Here is a 16,408-nt window from a genome sequence, read left to right as displayed (position 1 = left end):
GACAACCGACAGCGTGGGAAACAAGTCCAACTAGTACTTCTCAGCTTTATAGAATGGTTATTTAACCAGCTGCTTTATTACCTTTATTGATTGAAATATAAAAACAGATATATAGTACATACTGTACGTAATATAAACGCATAATGCATTCAAAGTGTAAGGATACAAAGTGGTTTCGCGCTACACAGATTTTACTTTGAGTCATTCGCGGGAGAAAACAACTGTTTTCTTTTGGAGGCTGGTAAGAACAAAGTCAAAAGAAATGCATACATACAATAAAAGTACTATAAGTATGACAAACATTGAGAGCCCTTGATTTAAACAGGGTGTCTACTGACCCTGGAAAACCTGGAAAACCTGGAAAACCTGGAAAAATCAGGGAATATTGTAATCGGGGAATAATCAGGGAAAAATCAGGGAATTTTTGTTTGGTAGTTTGTAGTTGGCAATACGTTTTTTGTTTATTGATCAACTCGCATTGATGTAGCTTCAAGTGTATATCCCCTCCCATTATTTATTTTTGAATGGCAAATAATGAACAGTTCCCACGTCCATTTTCTTTTGTTTACTATTGGATTCGGAAGTGGCGTCAAATCACGTGATACAAATTGGTTGAAGCTGGTCTGTTATCCTGCTAACGTGACGTGCTGCGGCATGTGCTTCCCGCGCTCGGATAAGACCAAGTTGTTTCAGCTTACTTAACATCAGTGTTCTTGGGGCATACCACATTTCAGTGTTTACTGCAAGCATTTTTGGGAGCTCTCTCCTCTGTTGACATTCGAAATATTCTGCAGGTATCTGTGGATGGCCCCAACGTAAACTGGGTATTTTTGTTAGCTTTGAAAATACATATCACAGACACTTTTGGTGAATATTCGCCATCATTGCTAGAAATTGGTAGCTGTGGGCTTCATACGGTCCATGGTGCTTTCAAAACTGGAATTTCTGCTACACAATGGGACGTTGTTAGTTTTTTGAGGCACAGTTACTATTTGTTTAAGCATATGCAAGGAGGGCAGATTACATTAGAATAACTGGATCAGAGCTTTTTCCCAAGAAATTTTGTGCAATAAGATGGTTAGAAAATACTGCAGTTGCTGAGCATGCCATGAAAATGTTACCCCACGTAAAGAAATTTGTTAGTGAAGTTTCTATTTCATCTGTCTCTTTCAACGTAGTGAAAAGTTCTCTTGAAGATAATCTTCTAGAAGTAAAATTGACATGGCCAAAGTGAAGCACCCATGGCACCTTTTCTCTATGATTCACTGGTAGACATTTTATTAGCTTTGGCAGGAACGTTTGTGAAACCAGAGGTACTGAAGAGCTTTAGGGAGAAACGCAATGTATCTCGATTGGATATAGATAACCAGGAAAATCTATTGACTGCTAACAATATCAAGTTGGGTTATGCAGTACGCCATGCCATCAAGAAAGAGAAAGTACTAGAAAAGTCTGTCCTGTTACTGAAAAATGATGTTAGGACTTGCCTAAAGTTTATTGTAAAAAAACTTCAAGACAAAAGTCCCCTGAAGTACAAACTTACCAAGGGAATTTCCTGCTTATGTCCATCTGTGGCTTTAAATTCGGGTTTGAGAAGTGTGAAGTACAGTTTAGAATGTTGTCTTCGAAACAGGTGGCTATCAGGACAAGAAGCTGATAACATTGAGTGATCATATCATTTGGTATGTTCCTCGCAAGATTCTGAAGCACTGTTCTCATCTTTTTCTTGAAAAGACGGGCGCCTTGATCACTTGTGGATGCTCATTCTTAAGGCACATGCAGTAGCTGCCAAAACAGGCCTTCTAAAGTTTGTGAGTATGATGTTGGTACTTTCCCATGGAAATGCATCATTGGAAAAAGGATTTTCTGTGAATTCTAATCTGCTGACTGAAAACTTGCAGGAAGAAACACTGATTGCTCAAAGACTAGTGTAAGACTTTGTTCAACGTTCTGGAGGTGTAGAGCATGTTGATATCACCAAGTCCATGTTACAGTATGTAAGAAATGCTAGTTGTAGGCATAAGAAAGCCCTGCAAACAGAACAAAAGAAAAGGAAGCTACAGATAAGAAGAAGTCAGAAAAAAGAATAGTTGAAGAGGCGATCAAGGCATTGCAGTTGAAGAATGCTCGAGTGTTGGATTTGGCTCGTACGTCTGGAAGAAGGTAATTTTTTTACTAATATACGTGAGTTGAAATACTTTGAAACCCGTCAATGTACTGTTATGCAGTTTTTTCAGTTTCGTGGAATGTCGTAATTGTGTTAAAGAAAACCTGGAAAAATTCAGTTCTAGACCTGGAAAACCTGGAAAAATCAGGGAATTTCATATACTAGATCTGGTAGACACCCTGTTTAAAATAATCACATGAAGTAATAAACACCTAAAAGAGGTTATACAATAGCGCGGCGCAATTCTTACAATTTACGTACGGAAATAATTTATGGAAATTTACGGAGCAATTGTGCTGGTTCTGTGTTTCAATCCATACGGCAAGCATCTTCTCCATTTTCTCCATAGCGCTATTACGTGAATAACTCGTCTTTGTAGCACTGACAGATGACATGTTCAGTAAACTACTCTTAATTTTGTCTGCGTTTGATCGAATTGTACGAACTGTGGTAGGTGGCAGACCTAACACTTTACTAATCTCAACAGCCCTCTCGCCCGAATCGAAACGTCTCAAAACTTCCATTTTCGTGGTTAATGAAACATGTGTTCTGTTCTTATTTTTTGAAATTACGTTTGAAGATAAATTTAGTCGTTTGGAAGACATCTTATGAAGAAAAAATCATAAATTGCAGTGAGCTGATACTGTAGGCCTACTACAAATGCATTTAATCACGATAAAGTTAACAACGGCACGTTTAAAACTTCGGCCAACTCAATGATATCATAGCGACTGAAGTGCCAAGGAGTTGGACGAAAAGAGGTAGGAGAAAATGCTGTGTCGTTGCAGGAAATAGATAACACTTCTACGTGCGGGATATGGAGATATGTGGGTGGCCGAGCGGGCAGGCTGGTAGTATTGCATCACCGCGCGGAGAGCAGCGGAGAGTAGGAAGCGTCCCTCATGATGTATGATAAGATAAGGCGGTGAATGTGTAGCTTACGCTACATAGCATAAATTAACTACCGAAGGAAACAAAGAATTATAAACGAATTATATACGGTGTTTTGGTTAAAATAAAGATTTACGGTCATTGTAAACGACGTTATTGTGAATCGGCGACAACTTAAATTGATACATGAGTACTCAAACATTAGCGACGTTAATCCGAAACGACGTAAATCGGTACGACGTAAATAGAGGACTTACTGTACCAGGTTATATTGAAACACAACAAAAGTTGATAGCAAAGGTGGAGTGACTAGCCTCTGCCAACCGTGAAAAAAACCGCGTGTATGGAATGCTGATTGTGATGAGCATTATTACATTCCAGGTTGGCCCAGCTAAGCAACCTAGATTAGCAACAAGACACTAATCACTGGTTTTAATTTCGTTCATTTGCCAACATTGAGGATGTTTTTTGCTAGAGTTTTTAATAAAATTTTTTTGGACTGTCTTTTGTTTCATCATGATTTTTTCCACAGCAAAAAATGGATCATAACTGTTGGCAGTGGCCAGCGGGAACACATGCGGGCGATACGGACTGTTATATGTGTAAGGAGGGAGAAGAGGATCAGCAAGAGAGTGGTGGTGTCCACTGCATAACGTGGAGTACAGCGCTCGCCTAGAGCAAGCGATATCACAATGGTTGGCTGCAGCCGGTGGGAAGTCATGATAAGGTATACGGATCTGTTATCTGTGGAAGTAGGGAGAAGAGGATTAGCAAGAGGGAGGCGTTGTCCACTGCATAATGTGTAGTACAGCACACACCTAGAGCCAGTGACATCACATTGGTTGGCTGTGGTGAACTGTGTGTTCTACAGTTATATCTGTCTAATGAGTTATCCTTTAGTGATGGTTGATGTGGAGTTGTTTCAGGTTCCGAATTTGGGGGTGGGCCACACCAATGTTGTTGTGAACTAGTTGTTACGTAGTTATGTCTGTACAAAGAGGTTTTCTGTTGCGCTGGCTGATGTGAAGGTGTTTTTAGGTTCTGAATGTGGTGGTGGGCAACACCAATGTTGTTGTGAACGAGGCATTCTACAGATTTGTCCAGGAGCGCAAGCAGCTGATGCGATCAATGCCTTCGCCACAGTTGCCATCACGATCATACGTGCCCATTGATCACTTTCTGAAGCAGTTGGCACCAGTCATACCGAAGGTATATAATTCCTTACGCTTCTGGTTAATGAGTTGTTGGACTTAACTGAGCTTTCATTAATGCATTTGTAAAATAAATAATTATTGTTTTTCGTATTGCAATTAATGAATACTATTTAAGATTTTTTTTTATTTACTGAAAATTGTTGTGAGAATTCAAAATAAAAATTTTTCATAGTTTTCTTTTATAAATTTTATTGATCTATTAAACCTTTATGTATACTAATCAAAATGATAAAAAAAAAATATTTATTGTCTAATAAACAATGTAATATTGTTGTTATAAGTAAGGAAATAGCATGATGAGTAAAGTATTTTCAACAAACCAGACCTGGGACTAGTACAATGTGGTCGAATTGTTACATACATAGAACACTTGAATTGTTGTTTTGTTTGAGACGTTTTCTCTTTCCCGACGCTGGTCCTCTACTCTGTAGCTCTCTTCCTCAGGAAGGGGCGACGAGGGGTTGAGATGCTTGTCGGATCTCATTGGCCACCTCGCCACAAGGGGGCAGAGTTGCAGGAAGCACTGCCGAGTTGCGAAAGGCTAGAGAGTGGCGCGAGAGGTGTTGGTGGTGCGACCGAGTCTCTGCCAGGGGACTAATGTGGCAGGGACTCCCCGCCAGAGCATGCACAAGGTTCCAATCGGTAAATGATTCGTTGAGACAACTTCACGTGCACAGATGTTTATTGTGGCGAAAAAAAACCACTGAATCCCACCGCAGAACGCGCTCAATTGCAGACAGTTGCTGCCTCCGTTTCTCCGGCAGATACAATGCATTTCACCCCCCTTCCGTGCCATCAGAGGCAATTAACCCCCAAGCGGAGCAGTAGAGAGCTGCATGTGGTGTGTGCACTGCAAGGCCCCGGCTGTGAGTCTGGTTTTCTGGGCATGCACTCTATTGAGTGACGCCCAGAGCCCCTTTGCCGTTTTGATTTGGAGCACTTGGTTCACTGAACCTTAACCTCCTGCCTAGGGGATGTTAGATGAAAATTAAATAACTACCGGCTAGATTTTTATAGCTGTCCAGCCTTCTTGTGTATGTAACGTAAATTTGTTTTTCCATTATCCTTTCACCCTATACAGGCGGTCAGCTAGTGGAGCAACCATACTAAAGCTAGTGTTTTATTATATTATTATTTAGTTTTAATTGTATTTAATTTTTTGTTAAATTTTACTTTAATTTTTATCTTTTGTTAATGTGTTTTTGATATTATGTATTTTTTATTTTCTTTGTTTTGATGCTTTTTACCAATTTGGTGTCATCCTTTTTCGACTGTACAAGACTTACTTATTGTAAGTAATGATAAGCCTAGGTGGGTCTGCCGTATTATGACTCTAAGGCAGCGTCATATGTGAGAGAAAATATTAAATAAAATAAAAATAAAATAGAGTTTCCAGCACCTGACTGCTATGATTTCTTGTACTGTATTACTTTGCTTTATTAATTTATGAATGGTCTCAATGCCTGCTAACTGTTGATGCTAATGCACGAAAAGTTTGAGTGCCCTCTGTTAGCCTGATGGTTATCACCTTTCTCAGGGTTCCTGGCAAGCCCACCTGGCTAGTGTTACCCTCGTTGGTAATAAAATGGGCACTGTCTGCCTGGTGGGCCTTTGCTTGAGTTAGTCCCACAAAGCAATCCTTGTTAGTTTAATTTAGTGTTTTATGTCTACTGTATTGTAGGCCACCTGTTTCCTCACGGCAGGGTGTCTGTGGCTCTGGGCATTGTAGAACATTATTTCATGCTTTTAAAGTTAGTCTGACAATTTGCTTGCTTTGTAATAAATAAGTTATTGGGTTGTAAATTTATGTGTGTATGTGATTTAACATATTTTTAAGTATGATTTTTTTTTACTGTGTTCATAAATGAGAATATTAACGTAATTTCCTGTATTACTTGGTTTTCGCCATGATTCTCTGTCTAAAAGCTGATGCAATAGTTGGGCCGGTTGTGTGAGAAAGAAATGAGGGAGAGAGATGGAAAATTCTATAACTGTGAAAAAGTGTTTGAAGGTGTCGGACGGCTGTTCCTATGCGCCCATATTGACTGGTAATTTGGTAAAGTATTTTGGGGATTGGTCAAAAACTCAAAAGTGAGGTCACCAAACCACGTGATTTTTTCTGACTGTAATCTTTTCAAAAAATGCCTCGCTACGAGGGGTCTGAAATTGTATCCTGCTATGGTTTTATGAGAGGTATGCTGTGAGTGGCTGAGAGGCAGTGCACCTGCTCCATCTTTCGGGTAGTACACAGCTGCACGTAGCCTCAGGCAGTCTTTGTCTGGACGAGGTACAGAGTAGCTCACGGCTGAGCAAAGGATCACGAAGTACAAAATTATGTAGTTGAAGAGGCGTCACTGTTCAAGATCAACCTTGTTTTATTTTCATTTGGACATTTCAACTAGAAATTTTGATCACAGTTGTCGGTGAAGCCCACAACGAGACTTTAAGCTTCATTTTTAGTCGTTTTGAATGACGGAGTTTTTTGCCGGTACCATGAGTTCATGATTAACCATGGAACATTAGTGCTAACTGTCGTTTAAAGTAATAATTTTTGTTCTATACCTGCAAACAGTCGACTTAGGTGTTTCTTTTTGTTGAAGTCTGGGAAGAGGTTATGTGCTAAAGTTGTATTCTCTAAATGTATCGGCTTTGGTCATCGTAAGATGGCTGTCACGTTGACTGTGAATCTTCAAGTATTAATAAAACTACGTTAATGTCAATTGTCTCTTAGACATTTTTTAAGTTTTGAATTGACTTCAGTAAAATTTCATTCTGAAACTTAATTAATTTTCAGCGCCCAAATTATTTATGCATGTGTTTAAGAATATCCAACTCAAGGCCAAATCCATTTGCTAGCCGGGAGGTTGTGGCTTGTGATATTTTCTCTGGTTTATTGCAGTAATAAGAAAATAAATGAACTTTAATAAAATAATACGAAGTATTGCTTTTAAATAATTTATAAAGCTTTTACTAAGTTCATTCACAAAGACATTGGATGTTCTTTATTATTAATATACTAATATAGAGATCATAAATATTCTTATATATAGCTGATTTTTCGACTGCTATAAGAAAAGATACCTTTCGTGAGCAACTCAGAGATTGTATTGGGATGGTTACCTTGCAGTTGCCTTCACCGGTGCGTCAGTAGAGACGGGCAGCAGGTGCCGCAGCCATGAAGAGGAAAATAGAGGGGAGGAGGGTATGGACGACTGTCAGTAGTTTTGTATATGGCACACGGGATGTTTCAATAAAATATTTTTCAATTAGAATTTGCGAACAGGACAAGTAGTATGAATTTTACAAAGTGGGGACATCTCTTGGTGCACACAGAAGTTCTTAGACTGGTCCATGTGCAGAGTTTCTCCCTGAAGCTGGATGATGGTGTGCTGAGGGGTATGGCTGATGATCGCACTGATTTCCACTCCACTCTCCAGAACTTGTCGGTGGAGTCAACGTTCAGTCCCTGTGCACTCTCTTTGATTGGTGAGTCAATTTTTGTTAGTGTGTGCTTTATACTATCCATTTATGTTGCATAGTTTCTGGTTTATTTTAAAAATAATATAATTTTTTTTATGGGCTAGTTTAGGAGGTACATTGATAGAATTCCATTTCATACATGATTACTTGGACATACTGTAAGAATTATCAGAACGTAAATTAGAAAAAAAAAATAGTTGAATGGTTCTTGCAATGGGAGTGATTAAATTGAGATTTTTATTTTACATATATCCTTTCTAAGAGTAAAGCTTCCATCATTTTAAACAGTATTTCTTGTGTAATGCTGTGTTATTAACTTTTATTGATTTTTTTTTTTAAATAGAATGATTATACATACATGGGTTAAACCACCAGAGTATTAAAGCTTGCTAAGCACATCCTTTTTCTTTTTTTCATAATGATTCTGTTTGAGTTTGTTGGTGAGTCCAGTGAGTGTGTTTCAGAAAATATCATGGTCAGGGTATTAAATATGCATTACCATTTTGCTGTGATTGACAAATTAAAGTGTTTAATTGTTAGTTGATAATTTCAAAGTTTAATGTTGGTTTTTATAATTGAATTCTGTTATGTTATGCTCTAATGATTCTTCAAGTGCAACGAAGAGTGTGTACTCACTAGAAGACAACCGTGAAGGGAAGTGGCCCAACAATGTGCATGTTTCAGGTGATCCAGGGCCAGATCTGCATTTGTGTTGGAGTATCTTCAACTGGAGCATCAAGTGCAACAAGGAGAGTGTACTCTCTCTCAAGAAGCTAAGTGTGGATGGACAGGTGAATTCCCATTGGCCTTTTGTCATATCTGTGGATATGTTCATACTTTTTTTTTGTTTCATTGTTATTGCCTTCTGTAACTTGAGTAGATTGAAAATGCATGGATGCAGTAAAAATTTTTCTTTATTGCCTCATTTCCATTTTGGATTTTTACATTGATGGGGGAATGAAATATCAGGAATGGCATGTTATTTTCTTAAGTTATAGTATACTTTTTTTTAAACACATTATAATTAAGTTGTGTTTAGCTAGAGTAATGTACATGTGGATATATAGTTTCCTACTTCTCTTTACTTTAAATACTTTATAGTGAGAATGGATTTTTATTTTTGGTTTCTGTAGTGGATCTATCTCTCCTCCCTCGTTGGCATCAGGTCGAGATGCGGCTGGTGTAATTATCAAACTGTTATCCCAGCTAGCACGCCACTGAAGTTGTGAGAGTGAGTGTAAGATTAGATATGTGGTGTATCCCTGCATAAAGTTACTGTCAGATCTATATGGTCCAATTAATATTCAATAAGATAGAATTGATTAGCAAATACTAAGTTTATTCAACCATTGGCAATGTCTGTATAATTCTAGAGTGGATAATGCAGATATCATTTCACTTAGGTATTTCAATTAGACAATAAGAGACAGGAAAACAAAACAATTAAAATGAGATTTTAATTTTATTTTGTTGTAAAACTGAATTGTTGTAACTTTGAAATATGATAGGGCAAGTGGGTGCACAATGAAATTACCAGATCAAACTGTGTAGAGTCGGTAGCAATCTTCTTGTATCTGTCGGACCTCCAGGTGGTACTCAGCTACACTGGAAATTATACGGTTTTGCTGAAAATACAACTGCGGTGATGATGATACCATCAGGAACTGGATCGAAGATGGGCATCCCTCAAGGTCCTGAAAAGTTTATAGTCAAATTGGATCTCGCCAAACGTTAGAAATGTTCATAGTGAAGAGCTGCAAATGTCATCTTGAAGCACAATATGGCCAAAAGCGACAGACGCGGAAGTGTTTCGCCAATGCGTCGTAACTCCCTATCTTCTGACGTACAAAGTCAGAAATGCTAGCTCGAGACTTTCAGAAGATGGACCTCTATCTAATTCAATCACTACTCGAACGGGCAACCAAGGATTTGGCGAGCCCCAGCCCGAGCAACGTCTTCCCTCAGCAGTCCCGAAGGCTTCTCTCCTTTCAGAACTATTCTGTTGATTTGGTTGCTCACAGCAACCAAAGAGCTGTAAGATTTTACCAGTTATTCCTCAATGGAAAGGCAGTTGGGAGATGAAAAGAATAATAATAAAATTATAAAATATCAATGTGGGTGTAAAGCTATGGCAAAATTAATAACACTCCACGGAATAATAATTCAGAAGACCCTGAAACTAAATGGGTATTATAAGATTTAGTATTATATGACTGTCAAATGGTTTTCCTCCTAACATACAAAAATCATTACATTAATTAGATTAATCGCGAAATTATGCAAATTAGTTTAAAACAATAATAAAGGTAGTAAAACAAAAACTCTATAAGTCTGACTGATTATAGTATTTAATATATAAGATTTCATTTTTCTGCAACCACACAGCAAAATGATTGCAGGTATTCAAGTACACCTGTGCAGGCTTGCGGGGAAGGGAGGGGGGGGGGGGGGGGGGGGGTTCCACCCAACCGCAGCGTGGCACCTCGGCGCTTGTGTACAAGAACCTGACCAAAACTCTAGCGTTCCAAAGGTGATACAAGGAAAGTAGTTCTCCTTCAGATAGGAGATCTGCAGGGCTAGTGCGGTGACAAGCAAGCAAAAACAACGCGCTCTCAATAATGTTTTATTAAGAACAAGAATCCAGAAGTAACAATCATGGGGAGAGAGGGCACGGCCTCAAACCCAACTAAGGCACAAACCCGAAAACAACATTCCATTAAAACGCCAATACTTAATATATTCATACAAATTAAAGCCTTAACCAGATTACTATAATTCATAGCCCATAATGCACATGAAAACAGATAAATCACAAGTATCATGCCGGTTATTCGATAAGGCAAAATTGCCAGATTAATTTTAATGGCACAAGATACCATGAGTCAAACAGGGCATTTCCAGACACATACCCCTGAGAGCATTTTTAATGTCATTAAATTCATACCCATTTACATCGACCTCGGTTATCACTCCCCACATGGCCGAGATCCATTAGTCTAAGGGTAAGGTGCGGCTGCCCCGAACACCGCCGAAAGTTCATACAACTTGTTTAAATGGGTGGAGCGAGACGAGTCAAAACTATGGTAGGTTAAACTTGATTAAACTCCTTATACATAAGTGAGTACATTCACGCAAATACAGAACTTGCGAAGACAAAGCGCATTACAATAGCTATAAAAATACTGATCTGAAACCATCATGAAACAAGCAAGATGAAAGTTCGCCCGCGCAAGGGCATAAGTAAGCTCACGAAAATAAATAGAACATCTCTACATTAGCCGAGTTAATTAGTACAAGTTGATTTAATTCTCTCTATTACACATTAAAAACTATACACAACTCTATACACATTAAACCTAACCAAGAAGCACGATAAATACGACACCTCGCTTCTCGTTCGGTTGTGAATCATTAACCTGACAAGAAACCCAGCTACAAAGAAAAATAATTATAGATCAAAACGGGCGATAAAAAATGGAGGGAACAAGGCACTGGAAAAGCAGACACTGGCATGGTTGGCGGAAACAAGATTAAAATCATTAACCATTAAAATCGTAGAATGCCAAAATGAATTTTGAGGGGAAAGGCCGAGAGGGAATTTCATCACAAAGGCCAGCAAGAAACGCTACGATACAGACGTGTTCAACTGACACACCTCCTACACTCCATCGCAAACAGTTGTTGTCAGTTGCCAACCCTACCTTTGTCCTGCCTCCGAGCAAACACTCACGACCAAACCAGACAGAGAAGTGCCGTCAACCCCGCCGGACAGCTACAGCACTCTTCTGGAGGGGATGCAAGAAGGGGAAAGAGGGGAGGAGCAAGGAGGGACGGAACAGAGGGGTGGGGGAAAGGAGGGGAGGGCCGTCCAGCATGAACAGCGCTAGCTGTCCGCTGCACCTGCAATCATAACTTTAGTTTCAGCAGTAATTTTAATGTTTTTTTTTAAAGCTTTGACGGCTTCGGTTACCTGACCAACATGAGCTGCTCTGCTAAAGGTCTTACACAATCCACTCTAGCACTCCACCTTGTTTGTGATGTGGAGTGCAATGAAAAGCCCACATGATTCTTCAAAATTTACCATCTCTTAGGGCTATAGCTAAATAAATATAGTTGCAGAACCCCAAACATTGTGCTCCCCTACAACATTCTGCTGCATTGACCACACATAAATTAAGGCCGTGGCAGCCACAAGGTGAAAATTTCGCTAAAGGATTTATTTTCAAAAGAAGGGACGGAGCTCCTTCAAGTGCACCCACCACTCATGCTGCTCCCTTTGTCATACCCCTGTCCTCTGCAATGTTCAATAGGAATGTGGTGCATTTCATGGGTTGCTTGGATCAACTTGGCTATTTTTTCTCATGTTTTCTCACTGCAGTCTTTGAACTCTAAAAACCTTTCTTGAAGTTTATATTTGTTTAAAGACTCATTGAAATTTACATATCTTATTACAAATGCTGTTTACTCTGGGTGACTAAAATCAGGAGTGGCATCTACTATGATCGCAAAATATTTAGATTTGTTAACCACCTTCAGAATAGTTAACCTAACATATTGAGCACAGTAAGCAATGAATTGGTTTTGAATTTAACCAGATAAATAATGACATTGTAGCCTTTTGCCAGATTTCTGAGACCGGCAGGCTATGGTTCATTGAGAAATAAGGTTACATTAAGTGAACACTGCAAAACTTGTTTAAAAAACATGAATAATTTGCTATTTGTTTCTCCAAGCTTTGAAATATGGTTTTTGAGTGACCAAGATGAATGTCTAAATTTTCCACTTTATGTAACATTCTTTATGGTGTGCCGTTTCAGTGCCACTTTCAGGCACAAATGTACGAATTTAAATTTAATTTTTAATTTTTAAAGAAGGAAACCAAATAATAAATTTGTAATTTTTATTTTATTAAATTTTGTTTCCATTACTGTACACTCCGACGTAAGCTTGTGCTACCCAGTGCACCTGTGCTTGTTCGCAGGCTTCTATTAGATACTGGTTGCTGACGATTTGTGATCGCAGCATCTCGGCCGCGGTTCGCGTCACGTTTGCTCCATGTAACAAAATGACGTTCGTGTTAGCGAACGCTACCCCAACCCCACTGCTAGCAACTTTCATTTCTCGGAGGCAAGCATAGGTAAGGGTTTTGCAAGCACGCCTCTGGACCAAGTTACAGCCAGCGGCGAAGCCTCGGGACGGTCCACATGACGCCTTTCCCAGGCGACTTAGCAAATTTAAACCCCCCTCCCCTCAACACCCACCTGTGGTTTCACGAGAACTCAAACCCGGAGCAACGACCCCCAGTGAACCCCGGGCGGAGACCTGGTCTCCCCAAGGACATTCCCACTTGTCAAACAGAGCCCTCAGCGAAGTCTAGCGGTGGGAAAAATCCCTAACCTTGCTCTGAGCGCTGGTCGCGAGCGCGCCCACTGCACTCTAGCGGACGTTTCTGTGACCCTCCAGACAGGTTCTCGTCTTGGCCACCAGAGCGCAATACTCATCCCTCCCATAAGAGACAGCTTGTCACAATCGACCTTGGCAGCAGTCGCAGTGCGATTGCGATGTTAGTTCGCCTACGACTCGCGTGAGAGCGCAGCGAACAGGTTGCAGTCTGCTTCGTCCCTTCGGGCATCTCCGGACACCTTCAGGCAATCACCAACCTTCCCCCTTCTTTGGCTGGGGGCAGTTGCTTACTTTAATTAGGCGCCCCGACGCCATTTTTAGAAGATTCGGCGGGCAGCATCTGGTCTGTGCGGACCACGCGTCGCGATCCGCGAGAGTCAATCTCTGTTGTTCGACCAAGACTCAACACTACGTCATGTAGTCGCCAACGTCAAGGCATAGAGGCCTCAATTTTCTTAGTTTTAAATTTTGCTGCCCGCAATAGTTATTTGCTAATCTAAATTATTTATCTCTCTCTCAACATGTCTACCGCGACCATCCGTGCCGCGAGCTGCCTTCTCTGCTCCTGCAGCCAGCCTACATGACTTCACCCCGCTGTTTTGGGTAAGTGGTCGTCATCCTTCCCCACCTTTTTTTGCCTTTCCCTGGGCATATTTTTGCCCAGTCTTAGCCGCCTGTTAACCAGTCTAAGTAATTTGGGACTTTGGTTGCAGGCGGGGTCCAAGTTGAGGTCCAAATTTGAGGTCCAAATTCAGCCTCCAAAATCAGCCTCCAAGTTTAGCTCCAAATTCAGCCTCCAAGTTGAGCTCCAAGTTCCAAAATTAGCTGCAAGCTCCACTCCAAGTTTAACTACGAGTTTCTACTAAAAATGATTTCTTCTGGACGTTAATATGCCGAAACCTCCGGTGCCAGGACACAGGACATAATTAATTGTCAATGTAATTGTTTTTTTTTTTTTTTGAGCCTGCGAGCTAACTTAAAACCAGTATTAAATTCAAGAGGTAGGCTATTATGGTGTTACTTATATATATTATATATGTATTTTGTTGCCCCGGGGCTCCCTCCATTTTCTAATCAATATGTTTTAATACCAATGTAATTAAAAGATAAAAACAAAAGTAAATTAGTTAAGTAAAAGGGCTCTTATATAAATCAAACCACCAGTCTTGTTATTTCATTAGTATTCATCCCCGATCCACATAGCCTACTAGAGTTGCTAGGAGGTTATAAATAAAATTCTTTTATACGACGTCTGGGCACCTCTGTGATTATTGTTGTTATTGTTTTGTTTTCTGGGCTGACGCTTCCAAGGCCTTAATTTAATTATTTACTTTTGAGTGTTTTCCTGCAGCCAAGCGTTCGTTATAATGGCTATTACTGTTTGGGAATTGAGGAATTTTATCGTAAAGATTTTTCCATTTCAAATCTTTGGAATAGCCTGATACAGATGCAAATCGAGACCGAACTGATTCTGGTTGATTTAAAATTTATCTGCAAGGAAAACAAAACAATGCTCGTCGGCTAGTACTCCAAATCAACCAGTTTGCACTTTAAGATAAGACAAATGAAATGCACATGAAATAGGGTCAGGGGGTAATTAGTTTGGATGCAACTGGGGTCCTCTTAAAACATCTATTTCTTTAATGGTCATTGTCACAGATGTAAGAAATCCACTATCAAACTTTGTCGGTTTCCACCCCTTCATCCTGATTAAGACTATCATGAGAGTTAACCTCTTTGATTATGTACTTTTGTTTCAGTGGTAGAGATAACTTAACTGGCAAGTCTATAACAGTCATAGCGAACTCGGCAACTGACGTAGTTTGAATATCAGTACACAATGGGGTACACATCGTTTGCCCTACAGGCGTTTGCCCTAAACGTAGGGCAAATGCCTGTAGGGCAAACGACTTTAGGGCAAATGCCGTTTAGTGCAAACGACTGTAGGGTAAACGCCGGCAAGCACTTTTGTTTTGGATTAACGAAACCACGCCAACTTTTAGGGCAGACGCCTGTAGGGCAGATGCCTGTAGGGCAAATGACTGTCGAAAAACTTATTTTAGGGCAAACGCCTTTAGGGCAAATGCCGGAGCTTGGTCCGAATGGGATTATCAAACATTTTGTGCAAACGCCTTTAGGGCAAATGCCTGTAGGGCAAACGCCTGTAGGGCAAACGCCTGTAGGGCAAATGACTTTAGGGTAAACGAAGCTTAGGTTATTTTGGGTAATGTAGGTTTTTTCAATTATGTATCCATTCAAACAGTGTTCTCGTAGTTTATATTTCCTCCGCAGGTGGCAGTACATAAATAAATGTTTTCCCTCTAAATGCAAAGTTTACAAAACCGTCGCTAGATGGCACCTATGTAAGCCTATATAAGATTTTGTGGGAATTCATGTGGTATGAACTTCCTAGATTCACCAACAGATGGTTCCCTGCACTAAGTTCAATGTTATCGAATATTTTTTCTGTAAAATATTTCGGAACATTAGATGATGTAAGGTCTTCGACCAAAAAAAGAAATCGCATAATAAAAAAAACAGTATTGGCGATTTAACAAAAATATCGCTGGAAAAAGGTTTAATTTTTTTTTCCGGGGCTTTGCTTATTTCAATTTCAGCTGTCAGACTCGCATTACGCTATGATTACTTAAAATATTACGATCATATAGGTAAATAATGCGAATACTAGCTGTTAAACATTTTCTTAATTAGCATAATAGTACTAATGCGGTTAAACTCCTACACATTGTTCATACTATTTTATTCTGGAATGTATACACAACATACAGCTGAAGTACACAATGAAGAAGTATTCTAGTTCGTTTTGTTCTGGGTTTTCCATAATTTGCATTTAGTTTGTAATGTTTGTGTTAGATCATTTTGACGTTCAGTTATAAGAGTTGGCCGATAATAGTAATCGGTTGGCATGATTCTTAAAATAGGCTATATCCGTAATATAATATATATTTAAATACATTCATAATATTTCCCATATTTCCATAGTGGATTCCACTTATATTTCCAAAATAAAATAATGAAGATACGTAATGGTATTTCTCAATAATAATAATAATAATGTGACTTTAGCCCACCGCACACAGAACGACTTTCCTTGCGGGATTGTATGCATATTTGTTTGTTCCACAATATTCCTTCCTTATTCCAAACTGACTTGCAGTGACGCGATGTAATGTTCACACTTACTTAATAGTTCATTTTCAGGAAGATCACACCCTTGTACAATAGTAACTTG

At 39.5% G+C, this 16,408-nt stretch overlaps 1 protein-coding gene across 4 annotated transcripts in view; it reads left to right on the top strand.

Annotated features, from left to right (window-relative positions):
- The window catches only part of LOC134541952 (protein hobbit), a 440,842-nt gene that overhangs the window by 12,960 nt on the left and 411,474 nt on the right, over positions 1 to 16,408 (top strand). For 3 of the 4 annotated variants that reach the window (XM_063385710.1, XM_063385709.1, XM_063385711.1), the window contains 3 exons: positions 4,097 to 4,267; positions 7,632 to 7,758; positions 8,437 to 8,543. In XM_063385710.1, the coding sequence (XP_063241780.1) occupies positions 4,097 to 4,267; positions 7,632 to 7,758; positions 8,437 to 8,543 (405 nt within the window). Of the gene's footprint in view, positions 1 to 4,096; positions 4,268 to 7,605; positions 7,759 to 8,436; positions 8,544 to 16,408 lie in introns of those variants that run through there. The other variant, XM_063385712.1, reaches the window with a different exon arrangement.

Source organism: Bacillus rossius (genome assembly GCF_032445375.1).
Source record: "Bacillus rossius redtenbacheri isolate Brsri chromosome 4 unlocalized genomic scaffold, Brsri_v3 Brsri_v3_scf4_2, whole genome shotgun sequence".
NCBI classification, from domain to species: Eukaryota; Metazoa; Arthropoda; class Insecta; order Phasmatodea; family Bacillidae; genus Bacillus; species Bacillus rossius.
The sequence above is the reverse complement of the archived record's forward strand: the minus strand, read 5'-3'. Positions and strand labels throughout refer to the sequence as shown.